The sequence below is a fragment of the Pungitius pungitius genome, chromosome 16, assembly GCF_949316345.1.
Source record: "Pungitius pungitius chromosome 16, fPunPun2.1, whole genome shotgun sequence".
Taxonomy (NCBI): Eukaryota; Metazoa; Chordata; class Actinopteri; order Perciformes; family Gasterosteidae; genus Pungitius; species Pungitius pungitius.
The window spans coordinates 3035893-3062334 of NC_084915.1; the positions used below are offsets into that span (position 1 = coordinate 3035893).

The following is a 26442-nucleotide window of genomic DNA, read 5'->3' on the forward strand; positions in this document are numbered from 1 at the left end:
TTAATAAAATGCGGTATAGTTCAAGCCTATAGACAGTTAATGTATTTCTTGTGCCGCCATTAATCTGTTTGTTCAATGCAGAATGTGCCCATGGAAACACCTTATATTTGAACTTCATTATTATTTTTAAATCATCTGCAGTCCAAACTTCGTTTTGCGGTGGGAAAAGATTTATTTCGTTTTATTATTCATAGAAAAAGGGCATACAAAATTTACATATTCCATAAAATTAGCTTTACATTGTGTCAATTTACAGCACATATTCCAAAGATTTTTGATGCTGCAATGTTGTAACAGATTTTATGATTTTGAGTTCGGATTTCCTTTAGTAGTGTGTGTAAGCTATATGGTGGACACTTTTGCACAATTTCAGGGTTATTTTAATAATTCACTTCTTAAACAAATGTCGAGGCAAAATCGACTTTGCCACATTTGACCTTATTGCATGTATTCATTAGTTCTAACATTATCCGTCTCTGACCACATTGCACGATAGCAAGTGTTCCTTTCTGGTCCTTCATGCCGGAATTGCCATCCTTTTCTTTTAAAAAGATATTTGTGTCAAAGAAAATGTGTGATTGGGATTAACAGGCGGTGGGGGGAAAGGACTACGTGGAGAACAGGCCATGCAGAAGGTGATCAATTAAAAGATTAAGTGTTTTGCAACACATGGACGCATCTGCATTTGGTCCTAATAGCAGGGCCATCAGCTCATTTTCAGGAAGCCTGCCGCCTACTGAAATTGTGCTTCTCACATCAAAGCCTCCTCGTCTGCCTTAGCTTCCCAATGGGCAGAAAGGGATGCTAATTTGGCTCCTTCTTGTATAACGGAGACAGACTCGTTCAATTAACTGAATTTCAATGGCAAAAAAGTAGGTGGGACCTAAAAAAGAAGCAATGAGACTAAGTCTAGATAGGCGCCGTTTCTCATTAAATTAATAAGGCCTCGGCCCTTTGTTTCCAACCATGCAGCGGAGAACTTAACACTAAAAACACAGGGCTTCAATGATGGGTTAAATAGAGACTATAATCTCATTAAAATATGGCACAGAGGTAAATGGTGCTTTGATAATGATCTGAGGGTTCAATTAGTAAAATGAGCTGCTTGAGAGTGCTTTGTGTTGGGGAGGAGTTACTACTCACAATGAGGCTTCAAAACACAGGACTGTGAGCAAATCAGGGAGCTTCAAAGTGTCATCATTTGAGCAGTTTTTCTCCCGTAAAAAGAAGACCAAGACCCACAACAAAAGACTTGTTGAATATTCTAGGTTAAACTCTGTGTAATGGGCTAAGAATGATAGGGTAAAACAATTATTTGGGGAAAAATAGAGTGTGTGGATTAGACAGTGCTGTGGAATAGTTAATTAGGTTGACTCATTCATAAAAATAAAAAAAAGCCTTAGGGCGGTCAGTGACATCCAACTAGCACATCATTTGAGTAAGAAAATGTTTCCAGTGACACTAAGAGAAAGGCAAACATCTCTCTATGTATAAGAATACACCCCTTAAACCAATAGTGCATGGAAAACAAATCTTTGCTGCTTGTGATCGGATGGACCCTGTGTGTGTGTAAATAGATACTAAAGAAACAGGAAGGACGGAATATGAACAACACCTGCTTCATTATTTAGTTTCGTACACGGGAAGAAATCACAAGGAACAAGTTGGATGTAATAGACAAGGCATGACAACCAAATTCATCCAAAGAGTTCTTTGCACACAGTTGGCCCATGTTAGTGACACTTACATTAACCTGTTTCACTTTACTGGCCCATTGATCACTGTCTTGATTTGCTACCCAAATGTTATATTTACAGGCTTGCATTTTTTCCAGAGACGATGCTGTTTCATATTTTCACAACTGAGTTTTTTTTTTATAATCCCAAACACACTATTCATTCAAATGAACTGAAGGAAATTTTTGCTGAAACACGTTGATTTGAAGTGAATGCAGTAATTCAGATGTAAGAAGGAACCTGTAGTTTTGGCTGAGTAGTAAAGCCAAGGCAGAAATGCTGCAGTTAATTGACATAGTAATGGACACCAGTTCCAAAAAATCCATAAAAATTGATGATTTCTGTTTTAAACTAGTAGAATTTCCTTAGTCAACACCTCTTAAGTATATGCAGTACCAAATCAAAGACCACAGTAAACCTATTCCCTGGCATTGTTAAAACAAAACTAGAGTGATTCATTTAATGTCAAATTTCTCCCGATAAAACTAAATGTTAAAAGTGACATAGCTGCCACAAAAGGTATGTGGTAATGAATGTTGACATGATACTCGGCCTCACAAATAGAATGCGGCAGTATGTTGTATCCGTCCTTTTGGAATATAAATTTATAGTAGAGTGTGGGATCCGTTCATCTTGCCTTAGACAGCATGTTGTTTTCTGAAGAGTGCCACAACCTTCTTTTCTTCTTCATGCCGTTTTCTAAGGGCTTCCAGTTCAGCCATCTGGGGGACATCCGGGTCAAAAACATGCTCACGGAAGCCTTTGGATTGGTATTTCTGTCTCTGCTGGGGTTGAAACTGTACAGGAGGTTTGGCTATGGTTTTAGCATATTCCAAGGCCTAAAACAGAAATAGACAAAGATCCATGCATGTCACTGTACTAAATAGTTACTGTATATGAGCTGTATTCAAATAACTATCTAAAACCTCTGTCCACTGTGTCCTATTATTTCTCTGATGTACACTACAAGGTGCTTGTCATGGTTATATAACTTTACCAGTACAACACAGTTAAAACACAACACAGTACGTGTGATGTATAATTCTCCATTGCTAAATGTAACTGTTGGTGGATTTAACTTCTAAACTTTGTGAGACAGGACACAGGTTTCAGTCGCAATAATTTGTAGTATTGCTTATAATAAACGTCACTAGAGGTCAACCAATAGTGGATTAATAGTTTGGAGCAGGAGAAAAAGATTATCTGATTAATCAGATAATTCCCTCATTTAGTAAATCTTCTGTCAGTCTGAATTTAACCATAAAAGGTAAAAAGTATCTTAAAGTCTAAGGCGATAGAGTCGATGGATTAGTTGGAATATGTTCTGTTTATTTACATGGTGCTTTCCCTTATTATGTGGATTTTGGTCAGTGCTTTCTGTAGGACGACAACTTCCTTTGTGTGTGTGTGAAAATATTATATTTTTACGAGTATGCCATTAAATACACATACAGTAATAACCGTTAAAATGTTCATAATTTAAAAAAAATCTGTATTTTCCTTCTAATGTATATTAATGTTTTGCTAACCAACTGTGTCAGACTGGCAATCCAGGATCAGCAGTGTCCGGTTTAGAGAATCCAGATTACGGGTTGGAGCCATGTAAAGACCTTCTTCCTGATCAAATACACTCCTTGTCTTTTCGCTTACACAACATCTCTCTTTAACAACCTTAAGCATACATGCCTGTTGTGAAAAACACATGTGCGGTTTCACACATTCAAAGGAGCACCCACGCACCTTCATCCTGGGAACTTTGTTGTCATTGCCTTCCGGGTCCTTGGCCAGTAGAAAGGGAATCCTACTTATCTTTTTGTTCTGCTCGCGGATCACATTTGAATACAGCTTCTGTCGCTTCAGTTTCTCAGCATGATGACAGTGAAAGAGCGAGAGAGGGGGTGAGAGAGAAATAGAAGCAGATTATAAAAGGGGTTTTAATTAACTGAGCCATTTCTCTCTTAAGGCCTTTCTCTTTGTGCTCCCCCAGCAGAGCCTCTCCACACAGCCCAACAAAACCAAACACAGCCAGCCATTCAGGGGGGAAACATTTACACATATCATTCACAATTTAGACCTAGAGATCCCCAGACCACAATCTGGTGTAAATTGGCCATACATGCTCACTTTTCACTGCTGGGGATTTAAAAATGCATCCTAGCATAAAGCACTTAACTTCTTAGAGGTACCCTTATTTGCTTTGCTTTATCCATGGAACAGCATGGAAGCCTTTAAATGAAGAACAGTTGACACACAGTGACACCAGTCATAAGGAATGTCTGTCCAAACCAATTCTAGTCACACTTGGTTCTGTGATTTGTTTGTTATTATTGTATCACTATATCCTGGTATTTAGGGCAGCCTTAGTACTTTGTTTTTCTCCATTATTCTTCTAAAACCAGAAAAGCTGTGAAATGGAAAGCAGAAAATGTCTACACTAGTCTAGAGATTTATTCCTGTCTTCTATTGCTGAAAGGTTCTTATTAACCATGTTGATTATTAAAAGGGTCAGTAGAAAGAGTTATGTTTTACATTTCTCCATCCTTCCACTAACAGTTCAAAGGGTTTATAGGCAAATATGGAATGTTTGCTTATGTTTCTACTCCATTTGTACGGACACTGGCTCTAACAACAGCCATTCACGTTTTACGTTATCTAAAGGTAGAGATGTGTTCAACAGTTTTTATTAGAACTACTTAATGTTTTGTGCTCATTTATTATTGCACTACAACGGCGCATCTTCCCTGCATTTTGTGTCTAACCCAACAACACACACACACACCATTGATTTGGTGTAACTGTTCATTGAGTGTTTTTGAGTGAAATTCATGTTTTGTTGGTTTTGTTGTCAACAGATTTTGTGTGCAACTGATGCATTTCGTTGTGTGCACTAATACAATTTATACCTATCTTTTGAATGAATCATCAGAAATCATATTTTATCTATTCAACAACGAAGAGTTCAATGAATGCACCGTTGAAGCTTGCAGGGTTCAGTTGCTCCAATAAGGCTAAGAACCAAATGTAATTTGAAAAATGTAATTTAATAATAGTTTTGTGCAGTTTCTGGATGACTTAACCTGCCTAACACAAAGGGTATGGTCTTTGACCATTTTTGCTGAGTTGACACTGACTGATTTTGTAAGTCATTACTTACTGTCTCTTCTATGGCTGTGTAGTCAGGACCGAGGCCTTGCAGAACTATATCTGATTTCAACTGCTTGTAGTCTTTCAGACTGTATGCCTGAGAGAGAGAGAGAGGGGGGGAGGGAGAGAGAGAGAGAGATACCATTTGTGCGATTAAACAGCAAGTGACACTTGATTTTCTAAAGCTGATCTTTGTTGAACTTGATGGCAGTCAAAATAGCACCATGGTTGAAACAATATATTATTTACTACATTTTGTACATACTGTGATGTGTCTAATATTTGTTTCAATGATGATGCAGAAAATAATAGTTATACTGTGGTGGCAGGTAGTTGTTGGAAGGCCTCACTGCCACAGCACTACTATCATTTTCTCAGGTGCTGCAGAGGGCGGATTGGTTCAGGTAACGGTGCCGGGAGGGACTTACAGCCTTGCTGAATCCAATCGGCTAATGATGTCTTCCCCTTCAAAATGAGCAATAGACGGAGGAGCAAGAGGAATGAAAGAAGCCGAGTCTGTCGGGCTCAACAGCAGAGAGGGGAAAACAGCGGGTGCGCTCTCGGGCATGGCCGAGACCACACATTGATATCAAGGATTGTTCATATTGAAATAAAGAACTCAAAAATTTAGTGTACTGGCATCAGTATATTAAAGAACCCACGTGTAGCAGAGGAATGTTACAAATACATCTAATAATGAAGCCAACGTGATTGACGTTGGCTGCATTATTCACCAAAGATTTTGAAACACTGCTTCCTTCATGTTTGTCTGTCTCACAAGCTTGCAGAAACAAAAAAAGCACTGATAAATCAAACACTACAAAGCAGAGGAGCTATAGGAGTATCAGAAGGTGGTGAGTGATTTGAGGAATGTTTTCCCTATTGCTGATATACAGTACCACTATGGGTTACACTACAGCAGTGGTTCTAAACTGGTCTGGCTCCGGGACCCACCATCACCCCTCAATGACAAGCCGCGACCCAAATTGGGGAACATTCTCAACATCTGAAATTATCATACATGCCAACCTTGAGAACGGGGGGGGGGGGAGGGGTGCTAGCGTTGTCGTTGTCGACAACATGGACGGACGGGTCGGCAAAAAAACCGACACTCCGCTGCATTAAAAAAGTCCCTTCAAAATAAAATCACAGGATGATTTCTTTTTCTTTTTTATAAATTTTTATTTTCCCATGCAAAGGCCCACTAAAAACGGTGAGACAGTTGAGAATCACTGCACTACAGTATCTCGAATTAAACAGCATACGGTATATACTGTGTATGAAACTCTGTTTTATGTCGAGCCGAACACATGCCTTATAAACAAGGACTGTCTTTATGCTTTCAGCCACAATGGTAGCGTGACTCTAGGAATGGCAGAGTCGTGATGAATATCTGATTAAAGATATTGTCCTGCAAGATTTAAAGTTCTCAAGTATCTCAGACTTTGTGATGAACTCGCAACCAGTTGTGTGCAGACATTCATGGTTCCTAGGTAATTGATCATAATAACTGTTCCTCGTTAGTGGTAACCCATCTGAAAGTCCCCTCAACAACAATCAGATAGACTTTACAGTATACTATCATGTTGCATTGAATGTGCGTTGTTCATTCTGTGCACATGACATTCATTGCTGTCCATTCACTGTCCATCCCGGGAGTGGGATTTCTCTGCCGTTCTCCATAAGGTTCCTTCTTTTTACTCCCATAGAAGGGTTTTTCTTTTTTTGAAGAGTTTTTCCTGCAGGGTTTTGGGACAGGGAATACTGCAGTACATACTTTAAAGACCTCTGAGACAAATCTGTAATTTGGGATTTACAAAATAAAATGTATGTAATTTAATTAAATGGGAAACCTATTAGTCCTATATATAAGTTTGTGTGCATCAGTGGTTGTTAAATTACTTGACACAAACAGAGTAGAGTGAGCTTTTAAACATTTTTTTTTAAAGGAACTTGAGGAGTAGGTGAGGATGAAATGATACAATTAATAGTGGCAAAGAAACAAAGAGATGTACTGTATACGCACTCCCAAGCAGCCACTGATGATGGTTTATGCGTGCGTGCATGCGTGCATGTGTGACCATATGTGAATAGCGGCATGCAATCCACAAGCCACCCCAGACAAAAGGAGGCTCATCATTCCAGATTTTACTGGGTGCTTTTTCGAAAGAAGGATTTCAGTTTGCTTTAGCAATTGGCCATGCACACAACAGGATACCTTTCTTTCCAAGCCCTGTCCCCTCTCACTCCACCCCTAAGTCACGCTCATCTGCTTTCATGCCCGGGTACTGCAATAAGACCGCTTTTCAAGTTGAGCCTGTAATCTCGTAAGACATGATGGCTAACATGATGGGAGAGACAGGAGGTCAGATAGTGAGTGCTGGGCACCACAAGGTGCCCAGCACTCACTAGCAGCAATATGTTAAGGGTTCTTTCTTGCCTTTCTTGGGTCTAGCTTACTCCATAATTACTTTACATGTCATTTAGCTAACACTTACATTGCATTATAACCCATGCGTTACATTTTGCCTGGGGAGAAATTAGGAGTGTCTTGCTCAGGGACACTTCCACACAGCACATGGAGCAGCCGGGATTCGAACCATTAACCTTGCAGCTCCCAGTGCATCTCACTACTCCATGCACCACCATTACCACAGTTGGTTGAGGAAGACATGATACACCATACCCCTTGCAGTGGTGCTTTCTATCATAATCATATTTTTCCTGATTGTACGATAATTTAATCTGGCTCCTTCTTTGATCGAATTATCAAATAGTTGACACCGATGGTCTATGAATATAATTAATCTGTCTGTGTTGCCTGCATTTGAGGGAGAAAAGGGTATCTAAGAGCATGGCCAGTCATGTGCTAATGTGTGCACAAAGAGAGATTATTTGTTTATATTATGGTACTTAAGGCCAACCTGATGATTCAGACGGTTTGTTACACAGACACCACAGTCAAAGCTGACACTGATTGATCTGATTGGTCTGGCCAGAAGTTGTTTCGACACACATGCATTACTTAACGTCTGACAAGAGTGATATTGTTGTGATCCTGAGATCCCACAATTTAACATTATCTTGTTATTATTCAGTATTTATTTTGCTTTCCAGTTTGCACCAATTCTGGGATCAGTTTTAACAGTGAGACTTGTACCGACTTGAACAGCAAGAAGCATTACTGAACTGAAATATACCCAACATCAGCACAGATCTCAGCCCGGGAAACCAAGGGAAATGGGGAGGTGAGCAACTGCAGGCAAATCTTTAAATGCAAATTGGCATCTTTAGTGGCACTAACACATCTTTAAATGGATTTTCAGAGTATGCAGCTCTGTGGTTTATATAGTCATCATCTTATGGCAATTAAGTATAGCTTAGTGGAGCTGGATAATTAACCTGATGTTTTGTGTCCTTAGTCACCAGAACACTCCTGCTGGATTAAGCCGTCCCTGCATGGAGACAGCTGAGGGGATTATCTGGAACTTCAAAGGGGTATTTACTTGTGTAAACTCTTGTGTACATGGGGATTAACAGGGAATGCCACTCAATTGAAAAATTCATCTGTCACTTTTGTTGGGTGAAACTCGATAATTACTTCTTATTTTCCTAACTGGAATGCAATTATTCAGTATATGTTTTACATACACTGAATATGTGTTTTGTAGTGAGTTTTGTGTCGTTTTTAAACGACATGCTTTTAAAACAAACACAACAATCACATGGAGCTTTCTGTTATCTGTGTGACATCCCAGATTAGATGACAGCCATACAGATATACAATGATACACTAACACTGTAATATAACACCTGTTAGCATTCATCCCTCATTTTTTGACGGCAATGAAGCTCACCAACATACCAACCTTGTATGTGACTCTCGTCCTTAGTTGTTTCTGTTTCTCCATCTGAATCAGGTAGCTGTTAGAGCTGCTTCTATGGACGGGATAGACTGAGTTCATATCAGGAATCTGCTCTGTTCCTGTCATTGACTTTCCTATAGCTGGCAGAAGTGGGTAGGAGCTGGAGCCCAGGGACAAAGTGAGGTTTTGTGCAATTTGCTTCTGGTCCTCCCCATCACAGGTTAATGGCCACTGCAATGCAGCTCCCCTGAAACACAAAGCTCTTGATGGATGAATATATAGACTACAACACAAAAATGTATTTTTCCTATTATTATATTTTGTATATGCTTATATTGTCTTTCATTTTTCATATGGTGCTCATTGCTAGTCAATTTACGCAAACCAGAAAAATTCTGTAATTTCTGAGTTCATTGAACCATTGGGTTGTAATAGCTCTAGTTATTATTTTTACCTACATTCTCTATTTTTTGTGAGCTGTTTCTCATGTTTGGCCAGGAAACAAAGTATATAAATGGTTCACCTTTGCCGTTGTTTCGAGCAACTCTCCTCATTTCGGTGGGGCAGATGTGCGTTTTCCCGTCTCCAAGACATCCGGGAGGATATTCCTGGATTTGTTTGTTGACATCCAGGGGACAAAGAAATTTCATCTTCAGATGCAGGGCTCCAATGTGGAGAACTGTGAAGAGATGCTAAATCCATGAGGTCATCCTGGGCTCCGATTGACGGAAGGAAATAGGAAGCAGTGTTAAGGCTGACGTTGAGGTGGATGGTGGGGAGCAAGGGTTGCAATGAAGTCGCCTTCTGGGGGTTCGGCTGAGTTACAGTGGATGCTCCGGCAAATGCGGAGCTCCGACGGTCTCCCCACTCAGCTGGTGGCTCCTTCTGTGGTAGAGTAAGGTTGGGGTGTTCTTTCTGCTGGGCTTTCTTCCTTTCCCTGATCTGGGGGCCTTGGGGCTAAAGAAGGATTGACAGTTTATTCATTGATGTAAAAAGTCAGTACCAAAAGTACTGATGGTGACGATGGTATGCAGGGGTGTAAATATATGGCATATGACAGTCAGCATCATACCCATTTGGAATACTGTCTTGTATTACCTGAAAACAAACACTAATTGTGAGTCAAATTTTGCCATCTTCATAGGCAAAGAATGCTACTGTAAATGTTGATTTTCTATATCCTGTCTGAGCTATAATAACATCTAGCTTGGCCTATATCTGAAATTGGTTGGAGCAAAAAACATCAATTCTGAATCTACACATTCACCTGAGAAAAAAAACGCCAGGGAAACACAAGCGCTTCATAATACAAAGTACAATTCATTCCTGAGTGTAAGAAGGGCTGGAGATCTTCTTTGCATGATCTTGCCCAATTATTTAGTAGGAGGTCTATGAGTGGGGAGAAATTGTCCCTGTTCAAATGAAGAAACAAAAAATCATGCATCTAATGCCACTGATTTAGCAATCTTCAGGTTTTCCCATTCCAGTGGAAAATATGCATCCTCATCTGCTTGGCAGCGCCATGGTGGCTGTTTAAATTGTTCGTTAAATTGAATAAATTAGAAGACAAGGCAAGAAGGCAATAGCATCGCAACTTTGCAGCAGCTGGATGACCCTTGATATCTAAGTGTGCATACACAATACGCACAATATACAACAATCGGCACATTATTTTACCTCTAAATCTCGAAATGCTTTTGAAGAAAAGCTACTAGTTACTGCCAGATTTAGACCAAAATAAAGAGAAACTAATATGCTGATTGTTATATATTGTGCGTCTGTACTAGCCTTTACTAAAGCCCATCAAACCCAACAAAACTAAAGTTACTGAGTGGCATCAATATTGCATCCATAACTATCAATACCTGTCTAATTGAATGGACCTCCTCATAGTACACCCGTTTGTTGTTTTACTTGTTCCTAATATACCCATTGAGTCATGGAAATATGCTCAGGTAATACTGTAATGAAAATCATTTAGTAAACTTCAGGACTCCCCTCCGTGGTAGAGGACCATCTTAGTGGATCGATGGTATTGACATGCTGAAGACTTTTTTACTGAATGCCACCATTTCTGTGAGCTTGAATAGGCGAGGACCGCAAAGTATGAGTGGATCCAGTTGTAACATATCCATCAATATCTGTGTTTGTGATTACATGTAATAGGCTGAAATGCTACTATCATACTGGAATACAGTATTAGAAGTCTGGACAAACCATCTAGTTATCATGCTGTTTCAATATGTAAGCTATATTGTCCTCTCTCTGTGGCTTTTGAGGACATTTTCATGCTTTTGGTAATTAACCGGCCCAATGAATATTTTTGAAATGACAGAGAGCCGTTTAGAAATGTGGGTAGTGTTTCAGATGATCAATAAGGATAGAACATTCTTATAATGATCGGGAGCAGGTGTCAGTGACTACTTCATGTCCATCGTACACAATCACAAAGCCCATTTTCCCTGACATTGCCTTCTGTCAGCCATAATAAACATCCCAGTCAGTTGCAGCAAATGGCCTGTATTGCATTTTGAACATGCTAAGCTGTGTAATATCTTTTTTACTAAATTGGATGGCTCATAATTGCTTCGCTGTGAGATGGTGTCACAACAAAGTCCGGCAATTGCAGCAAGCTGTATTACCTCCTGTACCCGGGAAACATCTGCTTTTCGCAATGAAGACTTCAAAGGGGCTGTGGATCTTGAATTGCATTTAGCTGCTATTGTGGGCAGCTCAGGTAATCCTGATTAGGTGTTTAGACTGAGGCAGGGTATACAGTGGCAGAGAGCTCCCCAGAGCTTTGGTCTAAAGCTATTAAAAGATTGTACATTATGTTGCCCTCGCTTTGAAGTAAGGGCCTACCGGAGGAGTAGGGACTCTAAGGGGTGAGTGCAATAGCAGAAGATTGATCTGCTACTTCTGTGTTTATCAAAGGAGGCCCAAACCCCGATGAAGCCAATCGTGGCTACTGCCACTTGGCTGAGCAAGGCATTTGCTGCATTAGGAAATTGTGTACATTTAATAACACGTCTAATTATCACAAGTTGTCTTCAGATGGCCGCGCTCTTCAAAAGACTAAATGGGCTGTATTAATAAAGGCCTAGTAACAACTGGCTTGTCTGGACACATTAGTTTGTCAAAGTGATGTGACTTGTACGTGGAGTGTTGCTTTCTTTTGCAAGGAGCCACAGATAAGTAAGGGTGGGAGGAAGCACAACAAGCGTTGCAAAATAATATAGTGTTTTTCTATATGACATTTAAAAAATACATTTCCAAAAATCAAATACCGAAGGCTGAAAATAGCAATAGTCTCAAATGTCTCTTCTTTGATCTTAAAATAATATATTATTTTATTCAACACTTGTGAAAATCAAATTACCTATTCCAAAGCTCATTGTGAAACACAACTCAAAAACCACAAACTGTGAATCAGTTGAATCAGTGTTTGTGTCAGGGATAATGGGCTTTGATTTAACAGTAAAACAAACCATGCCTTGCGCATTTGCCACTGGCATGCTTAATTCAGCGCTTATTTCATAATTAGTCAATATTGTAGTTAAAATAGAAGTCTCATGGTGATGGCACCAAGGAGTGTTGGGATGGTTTGATTTTGATTAACCTGCTGATGCTCACGTATGAATCTGAAGAAGGAACTGTTTAAGTTCCTACAAATTGTATATGTTTATTCCTCTTTGGATAGACTGCCCTTGTTGGCATTTTAATCCCAATTCTGCAAAGAACTGCAGTTTTTACATTGATACTGCTTAAAAAATATGATACAAAAAATTACCTTGCTTTAAGCCTATTTCTGAGCATTTCTGTTGATACACTGTGTATTTGGCAGAACATAGCCAATTCATAGCTTAATCTTCCTTTGAGCTCTATGTCCCCCATTAAGTAAGACACGTCTATGGGGAGACAGGGCAATGGAAAACTAATAAGCAAATTTAGAGGGAAATGGATAAACACAAGGGAAAGGCTCTGTTTACCATTGGACAAAGCTAACGGCTCTCGACTATGTAAATGGTGGTGATATGAGACATTGTCAAGGGCTGGGGCTCAGATGGTTCGGGGTATTATAGCCAGCAAACAGTCTTGTGGCCCTACAAATGGGGAATGCGGGCCATCCTGACCAATTATGCCACTGTGCCAGGTGCAGGGATCTCTGAGAGCCTATTGGTAACCATGCGTCTCTGATGTTCTTGTTGTACACATCAACCGATAATAAGCACTACATTGCCAGACCTGGCTCTTTTCATATATTGGAGAAAGGCGGATGAAAACAGCTATGCTCCTCTGCCAAATTAATTTTCCAGACTATCAGGACACACATCATAGGATATTCTCTTAGTTCTCTGAGATGACAATAAAGGGGATATAGATAGCAACAATATTCCTAAATGATCATTAACTTGAGTCAAGAAGAATAAAAAAAACAATCAAGGCTTATATTGTGCTCAGGGGAACAGCTACATTTAAGGAACCACCCCGTAAAAAGTAGAAGTAAGAGTAAATATGCTGACACTCGCACTGCTTTTCACTTGGGTCGACATTGAATTCAGATCTTTGAAAGACCTAAAGACCCAACACCTCGTGCTGTGTATATGAGCAGTGACAAGCTACAGAACTGACTTCTGTGTTTAAAACACCGCAACATGGTAAAGATATCGCAAAATATACCACAGCGCTATCATCACTATCACGCCATGCCATAATCATCTTCCTTTCCAAAACAACCAGCCCAAAATCTAGAAGAAAAAAAAGGTAATTCATGAAGACCATTATATCCAATAGATTAATCTATCATTCAGAAATGTAACAAATTCATGTTGCATATTATATTCCAATATTTGCTGTTGTCGACATCCAAAGAATCATTATCAATGTTAGTGCAGCTCCTGCTGTCTGCTTCTGTAATTGCAGCCTGTTTCAACAGAGGGCCTGCCTAAAGGAGGTTATTAAAGAGCTGTATGAGAATTCATCACATGACACTCCAGGAATCCTAACCATTAGCATATGTTGTTGGTTGATTAGACTCCAAATGATATACACACCTTATTGACATCCCGCTTAAGTACATGCACACTCACGTACGAACCACATTTGGATGTGTTGTGTCCCAGCGTTGTTTTGTTGCGTTCCACAATGTCCTCTGACAATCGTTCCGGCATTTTGTTAAACAAAACCTTGGGGAATGCGGTGATCTGCTCTCTTTCAGTGAGTCCGCCTTGTGTACATCTCAGTTCTTGCAGGAAGGTCTTACATTTATCACCTGTCAGCAAACTTTTGTCCTTTGCCTCTTCATGAATATTGCAGGGTGGCTTTGAAAAGTCAACCTCTGATGATCGGAATTGTAACGCATGGTGGTGACAGTGGTGAGATGTTGGGTCAGGCTCATTGCCGGCCATTTCAGGGGTTACCAGAACAGCTGGACTTGTGGCGACAATATATCTGTACCCTCCTTTTGTAACAGGTCCTCGGCTCTCAACAGGTGGATGAGTAAGTTTGTCTTTCGGGAACTGATAATATTCCTCAACAGAAATGTGTGGACTCTGGTTGAAGCAGCCAACTCCCCTCAGGTTGGTCCGCCAGTTGGGGTCATAGCGTAGGTCATAGTAGGCATCGTCAGAGAGCAGCTGGCTGTGAGGTTAAAAAAACAACAATATTTATCGTATGCTCAATAGATCTAGCCTGGGAATATTAGTTACATCAGTAAGTTAAAACTATATTGCTATTTGAAATCAATGAAGGAGGTAAGAATTTGAAATAAACATGTCCACATATGTACAGTACAGGCAAAAAAATATATTATTGGTAACTGATTTAATTGTTGGTAAGCAGCTTTATTACTAACATATCCAAGTTTTACAGACATGTGAATGTCCCCTTGGCCTTTAAGGTCAAAGGAACAAGAGACATTATACAATGTGGAATAATGTTGTCCCTAAACAAAAAGAGCTGGGCCTTATCAGAGACTTCTGAAATTGAAACAGATGAGGGAGATTATGTGCCTGTATTTATAGACAATTTTCGTATTTTCACCTCCAGGCTCATTAATGAGAGTGTATTTGAGAGCTGCTAGGGGGGGAATAGTTCACAAACGGCAATTTTCAGCTTATGAAATGGCTTGAAAATTGCAGACTAAAATCCTCTTTCTGATGGTGATGAAAAGATCTCATTAAAATAAATAGCGAAGAGCCTCTTTGTTGTGCTTACGGAGAGGACGAGGGGAGCCTAATTCTCCTGCCGTTATGTTGTGCGTCAGGGGGAGGGTTGCCTAGGTGTAGGGCCCTTCACTTGGATGAGGCCAAAAGGGTAAGGGATGTCTCTCTAATGACTCAGACTCATACAAGTTGGAGAATGCATTATAGACAACATGCAGCTGGAAGTGATGCTTGCAATACTGGCAGACACCACAGCCTAATATTTCAGACATATATATACTGGGACATACAAAAGCCAGAGAAATATTGTTACAAACACTGAATGGGAAAATATATGAAAATGACTATACTCAAAAATCCTTTTGCAATATTTTGAGCGAGGTGTAAAACATAGTCAAGAGGAATGAATGAAGTTGCTTGAATAGGAATCTTTTACTTGAATAGGAAATGCCCATTGCGTTTGTAAACTATGCAGTGGCAATGTGTGTGAAAGGGCTTACTCGCTTTGAGGAGGACTATGAGAACATGATGATGGGAATGGACTGTCCACTGCCTCGGCTCAATGAAATGAAGCCTTTTGTGAAAACATGTCATGGTCATTTTCCTCTGAAACAATGTACTTTGGAAGCGAACCCACACTTGGTGGATATCAATCTGTACGGGTTAATGACGGGAAAATGGAGAATGCCCCCCTCTCTTTTGGGGGTAAATTACTGTGCCCATGTCTGCTGGAAAAAGAAAGAATGAAGCTCCAAAAAAGATGTAGTATTTTTCTCACCATATATACACGGCCTACCTCTGCTCCTTCAAAAGACAGAAAGAGAGATCTCCTTTTCATCAACAATGATCCTTGTTAATGGACTACGAGTGACCACTTATTGTGATCCACCCAAACAAGACAAAAATCTAATTTACCTCAAATGAAAGCTGTTATTGTGAAACCTTCTGAATTAGGCCATTTTCTCTACAAGGTGCCTGCATCTCATTAAATAACTGACACCACTTCATTGTTAAGTGATGAATGAGCGCTATTTATCTTTCATCATCAATGTAATGTTTAAACGTAAAAGGTTTATTTGCTGCTGCTATTCTCCTTGCTATATACAATCTAAGCAGCACTATTATCTGCTTAATTTCAATGAATTTGTCACAGACATTTAAATTGGTGATCAAGTTCAATAGGCAAATTGAACAAGGACAGGTCCATCTCGATCTCATCATGGTGAGTAGTATATAATGCCACGTTTATATCATTATTGTGATACACAAGGCTACACTCAAAATAATCGGATAACATACATAACATCTACTATATCACCAGGAAAATGAAACCTATGTCTTTCCTTTTCAATAGGGCTGTCAATAGATTTTTTTTTTAAACGAATTAATCTTAAAATTTTGATATTCATTAATCTAGCTTAATCATGAATACAAGTTTTTTTTCTTCTAAAAACTAAATCCTATCACTAAAATTATTAGAGGCGACAAATTCCACTTTTTAGTGCTTCTACACGTTACAGGTCTATACAACATTCAGAATCTTTTTCATACGTCTTTTATTAATGTCTTAAGTTAAGAAATAGAATTCACTCAAATATCTACCAATAGAAATGTTGTATAATATATAACATCACAAGTTAGTTTATAAAATGACTAACTTGAATGAAGAAAGTTATGTGACATTGATAACCGTGTTTTTAAATACGCATAAGACGTGAGAACAAACTGCTCTTACTGGTAACTTTAACTCCGCCGTGCTGCCCTCCCATGTCACTCACCCATAGAGACCCTGGCCCAGACTGTCCTTCTCACCTCCACCCACCCTGGATCCATGTATTGCTTCTTATGAACATCAATGTACCAAAACATGTTCATAACCAATACACAATGAGCACCTCATGTTACCGGGAGCTGTTAACAGCAGCTGGTCTTCAGTTGTTAGTGAAAAGTCACTTTAACTAACTTTCACACTGACTAACATCCTACTGAGGCTGTGACAGTTTTATAGATACTTCATATTAAGAACAGAAATGAATCCAAGTGAGCTCAGCGAGACAAGTTATGAACTGAAAGATCACTTTCTAAGTGTATAGGTGAGGAACTTTTAATTTTTATTTGCACAATTCAAGCAATACAACATAAACAATAAACAAACAATATAGATAATACATATGACTGTGCAGGAAGAAAGCCAACTTGGCTTAATTGATTGAAGCTTCCACCTATATATTATTAAAATATTTACAAACTTAAAAACTTCAAACGAAATATGCATATGATAATAAAGTAATTGTGTTATGTTTGTATGTGCGTGCATGTAAAAGAATGCATGGTTTGCAATTGTACCGAAAAATAAAAGAAAGAAATGAACACTAATACATTGACTCTCATAAATGGTAAGAATATGCAGTTTCTGAAATAAAGTAGCAGCTGAGATTGTGTTGCCATCCCAACAAAACATTTCTGAAGGACATTTTTTTCCGATGAAGTAGGAAAAGTTTGGGCCAGAACTTTTCCTACTTCTCTGCAAAAAATGTCCTTCAGAAATGTTTTGTTTAATTTTATATTGTAATATATTACAATATAAAATCAAACTGTAGTAAAGAACAAGGAGACAGTTTGCCGAGATAATATGTCCAACCCTCCTTATGATTCCGATTAATTTGGACTAACAATATGCCAATGCCAATATGTTTACTCCAACTTCAGCTTTCATCAATAATAATACCTAAAAATGTTGTAGATGACACTTGAGGCATTCAATTTTAATTTAATTTTCTTTAAGTTTCATTTAAATCCCTTGAGTAAGATTTTTTTCCACTGAAAATTATTAAATTTGATTTTTGATATTTTGATAGTCAGGTTATTAATATAAATTATTATTATTAACATAAACAAACTGTCTCCTGTTGGCGAAAAAACTTTTCAGCCAATTGTATGCAATGTCACACAAAAAAGGGCAAAATAGTTTAAATGAAATTAGGTAAACTATAGAAAGGCAAGCAACAAGGAGGACTGGGAGGTCCTAACATAAAGTTTGACTACTGGGCAGAACAAACGAGGTACATATATAAATGTGTGAATCCTGAGGGTACAAACGTATGGATTGACATGGAGTTGACCAATTGTGGTTTATTCACATTATATGTCATTTAGCTGACGCTTTTATCCAAAGCGACATACTGTATATTGCATTTCTTAACCCAAGATTTTTAAATTTTGCCCGGGAAGCAGTTAGGGGTTGGGTGTTTTGCTCAGGGACACTTCGACATGAGACATGGAGCAGCCAGGGATCGAACTGCCGAATTTGTGGTTACATTACATTACATGTTATTTAGCTGACGCTTTTATCCAAAGCGACTTACATAGAGAAGGAAAAGATATGACTTGAAGCTTTCACTTCCCAATGTATTCTGGGAGCCAAAGTGAGCAGTGCAAGGAGTAGCAACAACGCTAAACTGTTTTGAATACTATTGTATATGGCACAAAAGACTATTCTCGGGTTCTGGATTTCTACAGATACCCCTTCCACGGACGATTGGTATAAGGGGACATATAACCCGTGCATTACATTTTTGCCTGGGGAGCAATTAGGGGTTAGGTGTCTTGATCAGGGACACTTCGACATGGCACATGGGGCAGCTGGGATTTGAACCACCAACCTTGCGACCCCCACCGCACTGCACTACTCCATGCACCACCATCGTCCTCCCAGCACACCCTCTCTACTCCATGTGCCACCATCGTAAAGAACTGTTCTTTCGTAAATAACAAAAAGGCAAAGCTGGTGTTGTGTTACATTTACAAACAAAATACACTCACCTAAAGGATTATTAGAAACACCTGTTCAATTTCTCATTAATGCAATTATCTAATCAACCAATCACATGGCAGTTGCTTCAATGCATTTAGGGGTGTGGTCCTGGTCAAGACAATCTCCTGAACTCCAAACTGAATGTCAGAATGGGAACGAAAGGTGATTTAAGCAATTTTGAGCGTGGCATGGTTATTTCACAATCTGCTCAGTTACTGGGATTTTAACGCACAACCATTTCTAGGGTTTACAAAGAATGGTGTGAAAAGGGAAAAACATCCAGTATGCAGGAGTCCTGTGGGCGACTGATTCAAGCTGATAGAAGAGCGACTTTGACTGAAATGAAATGGATCACGCGGCTGTCACCCGGCAATACGCACTCGGGTGGCGGGCCGCACAGGACGGGCTTCACATATGCGCCCTACATTGAGTAAATGTTATTCTGAAGCTGGTATTTATATACAAATGTTTTTATAAATATACAAATATTTTGGATAGAGAAGGAAAAGATATGACTTGAAGCTTTCACTTCCCAATGTATTCTGGGAGCCAAAGTGAGCAGTGCAAGGAGTAGCAACAACGCTAAACTGTTTTGAATACTATTGTATATGGCACAAAAGAGTATTCTCGGGTTCTGGATTTCTACAGATACCCCTTCCACGTATGGAGGACTAAAAGTGCCACAATTCAATAAATAAACACATCATTAAATAATTGCTTAAATGTGTCATTAATTAATTAAAAATAGAATCAATACATAAATGTGTTAATAAATGTGTCATTAATTAATTCAAATACAGATTCATGTTATGTAAAATACATATATACTTATTTCACTATTTACATTTACATTTCATGATCCTGCGTTGCAGTGCTTCATGAATTACTTAAAACTGTCAAACTGACCCATCAAAAGTTGGTAGGCGGAACCTAACGCCTGATTGGTTACCCTGTGTATCAAGTCAAGACAAATCAATTCCGGATACTGGATTGATGCAGAGCTACTAAACGACTGAATCCATCCACCCCACCGTGGACAACAAATCTCCACCTGTTGCAAACACATGAATTGTAATGAAACATCTAGAAAGATGCATTGTTTATCTGCTAATATCACTGACCTGATGAGCTTATGGTGGCCATCTATATGCCACAAAGAGTTTGGGCCAGGAACAAAATACTGCCGTGGCCAGGTACTCTACCAAAGCAATGGATCAGACTGGATTCGCGTTAGCCCCGCCCACTGACTTTGATGGGTCAGTTTGACAGTTTTAAGTAATTCATGAAGCACTGCAACGCAGGATCATGAAATGTTAATGTAAATAGTGAAATATGTATTTTTTATAAAATGAATCTGTATTTTAATTAATTAATGACACATTTAATTACACATTTATGTATTTAATTCTAATTTTAATTAATTAATGACACATTTAAGTACACATTTATGTATTTTTTTCTAATTTTAATTAATTAATGACACATTTAAGTAATTATTTAATTGTGTATTTATTTAGTTAATTGTGGCACTTTTAGTCCTCCATATCCACGGACGATTGGTATAAGGGGACATTGGAAAGTCTTCCTTTGGAAAGGGTGAACCCTTATCGGCTGAACTACCTTGCCAGATAAAAAACACTCACATACTGTCTCAACCTGAGGATAGAACATTTTTGCCCCCTACTGACTAAAAGCCACGGGCATTTCATAAGAAATTGGGGGCATTTTTTGAAACTTGTGAAATAACATTTATCCTTTTTTTTAACCAAAATGAACAGAAAACATAAATAAAACTCTTTCTTTGTAGTTGCTCGTGTTAAGCAATATGTTCAGCAATTTCAAACAGCTTGACCATTCTTCATAACGCTGTCTTTGCATCTGATTCACAGCTTCCACAGTTGGCTCTCTGTTATTTAACTGATTATTCCATTCTTCTGTAAAAACAAAGAACAACACATTTGAATCTTGAACCGTCAACTACAGTTTTAACTAATTGTATTTTACCGGAATAGAGGATTGGCTGTTAACCACAAAATGTCAGTAACTTACAAGGAGAGGAAACATCAACGTTAACTAGCTGGCAAGCCTTCGTAGCTAACATTAGATAAATAGCTAATCAGAGCTAGTTAACGTTAACTAATTGTAAAGGGCTCCTGACCCAGACAGTTAAATCATATCAAGATAATTAACACTTACCGCTGGCGATGGTATGTTTCACGGTCGCCTGGTGACAAAAAGACCATGCATTTCTTGATGTCTCCCCTTGATAAAGTCAGCAGAATAGTTTGCGGTGCTGGTTGACAACGACGTTGGCAGTTCGTTGTCGGCAAGTTCAGGTTCCTTGCAAACACTGCGGGGGGTTCTCTTGTGGTCTTCCTCCTCCCAAACCTAATCCATCTTCCATTTTTGGATGGTCGATGGGTGCGTGGATATTGGTGGAATGCATTCATGTATTCCAAGTATTGTTCTTTTAATCTTTAATCAACTTATTGTTGGAATGGAAATCCTCTCAAAACTCCTTCAATTTTCAACTTTTTCAGCTTTTCCCATCTTTCAGCTAGAGACACCATTTGAACTTAAAAATATTGACACAAGTCTTGACAATTTTATAAAAAAAACAGCTTGTTGATATCTATTATAACTTTTTCATGATGACTATTTTTGTTTTATTCGTTTTGGGGTGCGATTCTGAGTTTTACATTAGTGTGTATTGTGTTTCTTACAGTGGAGCAGAGTGGAAGCCGTGTCAGAGTTCAGTAAAAACAAAAATGGCACTTTTGCACTCACGGGCACAATATTTACTTTTCAGGCTTCATTTTGGATTAAGACGATGCCGTGCTTGTGCTGCTCGGACTCATTTGAGTATGGAATCCCACAGTTATTTATCTACCGACATATATTTTTTTTAAAACAGAAGGTACATGTTTTGTAAACTGCAGCAGTTTTAATACACATAGAGACAGGAAAACTACACTCATGCGTTCGGTAGAGTCTTGTGTGTCTTACAATCACATTATTTTTTGGATCACCTGGCTAGTTTTGCTCCAGGGGGCATTTTTTTAAGGTGTAGATTCTGAGTAAATCATTGGCCCTTTCTCAATATGCGTTCTTGTGTGGACGTTTGTTCTCGTGGACTCGTGAAACGTCATCAGTCGCAGCCCGAGTACTGTTCCAATTCTAAAGTCCGCATCTGGCCGAGAACGGTCATAAAACCTGGATGTGACTCGCCCCGCCCATTTTACCGGGCATGCATCAGTGCAGGCTCGTGTTCTTGTGAGAGCCAAATATCCCAGAATGCATTTCACCTCAGCAACAGGCAACAACGACAGAGGAAAATAAACACAACTTTATGTCGAAGTTTTTAAATACTACTTTATTTAAGTAACGTAATGTGATTTTATGACCTGAAGTTAGTTGTTAAAGCAACTTTTGTTGTTAAAGCAAATGTTACATTCAGCCTTCATAACAATCTTCTCCGTGGATGGAGATGTGAGGTGTAGTTAACGGACCGTCAGACCCTCCAGTACCGGGCGGTCAGCTCATCTCAGCCCGCACAGAGCAGCCTGTTTTCGGCGAGTCTTCTCTGAAATGCTCCGCCGGTTTTCACGTCTCCGTAGCGACTATACATGAGATTTAACTGTACTATAACGAGTCTTCATAAGTTTTAATGTGGTGTCAGAGACTGATGTTGTTCACCGGTTACGTCTGTTTGAGGACAGAGTTTAGCTTCATAACTTCATGTTTAAATGTAGCTTTAACGCATTTTCTGTAACCGCAGAGTGCAGCTTGTTTATAGTCCATCATTGTGCATTAAAACTAACAATGTTTTGATTAAAGAACATGAGTAGGAGTAGACCGTCATCGAGACTCTAAACCGGCAGCAGAACTTCCACTTGAAAGAAACTCTGAAGCTCTCAATTATAATAATAATGAATAAAAAAATTCCACATATGATTTATTGTATAGTTCTCTGTAAGATCTTTCATGTGTGGTCAGCAGCTTGCTGTACGAGGACCACTACACTGATTATATGACTGATTATATATATGGTGCTCAATATTATATATACCATTTCTAATTTTAAATGAAAATTAGACAAAAGCTTGTTAATAGTAAAATATTTAAGTCAAAAACTAAATTAAAACGTCTTAGCAAGACCGGCTGACGCATTGACGTCATCAAGTCAGCTGCTGTTCCAATTGCGGAAATGTCCGTTCTCCGTTCTCCCGAAACCTGCGAGTCAGGATTCCGGAGTCTGTCTCCCGAGTCTATTCTCGCGGGAACGCGAGTCCGTTCTCGCCGTCTTACGTATTGAGAAAGGGCCAATGTGTGTCTCTGCCCCTGTGAGCTTGTGTGACCGCAGCTGCTCCGTTGTCACGGCTACTTGCTTTGGCTCTGTCTGTGACTCACAGATGATCCATATTAGCTGAATAGTGCAGCCTGACATGATCTCCTTCTCTCCACCCCCTTCCCCAGCTGCCCTGTTGCCGTGGATACTTACACAAGCGCGCTGCACTGTCTCACACAGCTAAACCATAACAGCTGATTAGTACAGTCACATGACGCAGCTATGCTTTCTGTCAACAGACATCTCTCCTTTCCTTACCCTCTTCCTCTCTTCCTCCCTCCCTAAAATCTACAATGATTATCTGTAATTTAACCATGAAGCTTAGGATAAAGCTGTTTCATTGAATACTTATTGCTCTTTCAAATAGTACTGGTATTAATACTAAAATGACTTTTACTACTACTAATATTACTAGTACTTCTAGTATTACTACTAGTATTTCAATCCCCCATGGAGAAAATTCTTATTGTAATGTTTGATGAGGGCCATCAATTAATAACTTCTTAGTTTCCTTTGCTTAGGGCGACTGTGGGTGAGTCGGGAGCGTGGCCATCTGCCAATCAGAAGGTTGGTGGTTTGATCCCAGGCCTGGCTAACCTGCATGTCAATGTGTCCTTGGGAAAGGCAATTCTCCTCTAGCTGTGACTACAGTGGGTGAATGTTAGTTACTGATGGGCAGTTGCCACTGTGTATGGTAGGTCCTGTCATTAGTGTATGTATGGGTGAATGATGTCATGTAGTGTTAAAGCGCTTTGAGTGGTCAGAAGACTAGAAGACCGCTGTAGAAATTTATTTTACCAAGTCCATTTAGTGTGAATGACAAACATTCCGTCTCCCAACCCCCTCACCCAATTCCATTATTTCAAAATAAAAGCCCCAATCATTATCTGTACCTCAACCATGAAGCACAGAATGAAGCTGTTTTGTTAAAATACGAACTGCTCTTTCAAATACTAGTACAACTAGTACTTACTTCTTCTACTGCTACTACTGCTTCTACTTCTACTCAATTTCAGCTTTTCTCATTTCTGTATTTTCCGCAATTTTTTAATTTATTTCAGCTTCTCCTATTTCTATTCTTTCAGCAATGTTTAGAATTAATTTCTGTACTTTAAGCAACTTTCTAAAATTAATTCAGCTTATAGCATTCCAACGCATTTTCAGTTTCAGTTCTTTACTGTTTACTTTTTTACTCGTCTATTTGTGGGTTTTGTCGTTGCTTTATCTCCCTTTTTTGTCTTACATCTTCTCTTGTATTGTATTCCTAAAGTTCTAGAGTTCTAACTTTCATCTTCATGGCGTGAAATGCTTCTAAACCAGAAAAGTACAAACTAATATTACACATATGAGGAACTAAAGCCTCTCAAATGAGGGTTTTGGTCCATAGGGCTGCTGATAGTCTGACAAACCACCAGATGTCTCTACCGCTTTTCTGTGTTTGCAGCCCCAGAGTGTTGACTATTTATTGGCACAAAGTAAGAAACATAATTATTGTTCTGACTTTGCCAAAACGATATATACTCCGAATGTGGTCATTGCAGCCTGATACCATTGTTTGATGCCTTTAAATGCACAACAGAACACACCTCTTACCACACTGAGGCTCGGTCTGTGCGTGCTACTTTGGGTACCATCATTTAATTGCAACACTGCGAAAATGGAGTAACTTACCTTGTGTCCGCATATTCAGTCTGTAACAGGGTGGGGGTACGTTTGGCATGGTTGTGTGATGCTGCATCAAGGCTATCATAAAGCTGGCAATCCTCTGTTTCTTCATCACTGAATCCATCTTCATCTCTCTGCTGTAGGCGGTCATTTTGCTTCCCTTGCTCATCCTTCAACACGTGAGACAACTTCTTATGTTTCAGTCCAGTATCCATGTCTGTGTCTGCTTCGTGAGATCTCATCATCTGTATTGAATTCAACCAAAGACGCTTACAGCTGGGCAACTTACAAACACTGCAACAAGAAGATATACTATGTATTGTACAGGAAAAGCAGCAGGCTGTAGAAGCAACAGTAGTATGTTGAGCATTCGTGTATTGATTTGGTGGCTGTGAACTGCACATCTCTGTCTGGGTAAAGTGCAGGTCTGATATTATTGATGCTAACCTGGGTGTTCTTTATATTCTTGACCCTTAACCAGTATGGAACACAGCCGTCATATGACTTTAATCCTAGCTCCAGCCCATCAATGTGTTCCAGTGAAGCCATGTGAAAACCTTAAATGGGTAAGACATCAATGACGTTGATAACCAAAAGTCTTAATAGGTACAACAGTTTACAAATGTTTGAAGAACTAGATTATAACAGCACCTCCCTTACAAATAAGCTAACGTTATTGTTTCCGTGAAATACACATTACAGCATCTATGTCTTGTTCCATGCAGTTGTAGGAATAGTAATCTAGGACTGACTGTGTTGCATGTTTGAATACAAGAGACTGATAGGGAATTTATACTTATACATTCAAGCGAAATGAAAGCACCAATCGTTTAGTAGGGCATTCGTCCCACTGACTGCCAATTAAATTAATACATTTTCCCATTGCTTAACTATAAACTATTCAACTATTCAAATTATCGTCGGCTGGTTAAGTTAACGTTATATAACTTAACAAGGATCACGTTGTCTGCTAGCGTAGCAGGTTATACCAAACGAAAAAAAAACTTCAGTCCTAACGACATGACAATATCCCCTGCTTACCGTTAACACGGAGACCAGTCCAACAAAGACAAAGGCAGAGTTAACGCCAAGCACACTAATACTTCAGATACTAACCTGTTGTCCTGTCAGTACTCCATAGCAACGCCACCATGGAAACGCCGACGCACACATGCAGTCTTCAAGTGCTCCTTAGAAAAGCGCCGTTTATTGACAAGTCAAATTATCCATAGGTGCATTTTGGAAGAGGTGGAAGACATCTTTCCTGCCAGACTAAAGATTGATTTAAAAACGATAGTCCTCGCTGGAAAGTCCATTGCATAAGAAGCCCACTTTACCGTTTACCTTAGCCACGCTAATCATGCCCCCTGCTGTATGTACTCCACCCCTCGTGGTTTTTACAGGCATGTAGTGGACCAGTTCGACCAGTAACTGTCGCTATGTATCCAACTATGATCCCACAAGGGGTAATTTAAACCAGTGGTCCTCAACCACAGGTTCGCAGGCCTCTTGATACCAGGGCACGTAAGTCACTTTTTCTGAATATATTTCAAAATACAAACATTCTTTCCCAAATGCCGGTCCGTGATCGAGGCAAGAGTTCTGCAGTCAAGCATTTAAATTACAGCACTGCTGTAGCCTCTCATGCTGGTTTCTCCCAGCCAGAAAGACTTAATAGAGCATACTGTACAAAACATACTGCCAT

The 26442-nt window shown here is 39.3% G+C and overlaps 1 protein-coding gene across 2 annotated transcripts; it reads right to left on the bottom strand.

The window, feature by feature from the left end:
• Positions 1–26386, bottom strand: jhy (junctional cadherin complex regulator). 2 transcript variants are annotated; one of them, XM_062558130.1, is made up of 8 exons: positions 25185–25281; positions 24744–24982; positions 13801–14386; positions 9270–9703; positions 8750–8993; positions 4890–4977; positions 3477–3604; positions 1–2575 (listed from the first exon to the last, which is right to left on the bottom strand). In XM_062558130.1, the coding sequence occupies exons 2-8, from the start codon at positions 24980–24982 to the stop codon at positions 2375–2377; spliced, it is 1920 nt and encodes a 639-aa protein (XP_062414114.1). In that variant the 5' UTR covers positions 25185–25281; the 3' UTR covers positions 1–2374. The 2 variants fall into 2 exon arrangements, 1 of the variants encoding a protein (XP_062414114.1); XR_009942529.1 differs by lacking the exon at positions 25185–25281 and adding an exon at positions 25854–26386 and having other exon boundaries at positions 2436–2575; positions 3477–3962; positions 4891–4977.
• Between the last annotated feature and the right edge of the window lie 56 nt (positions 26387–26442).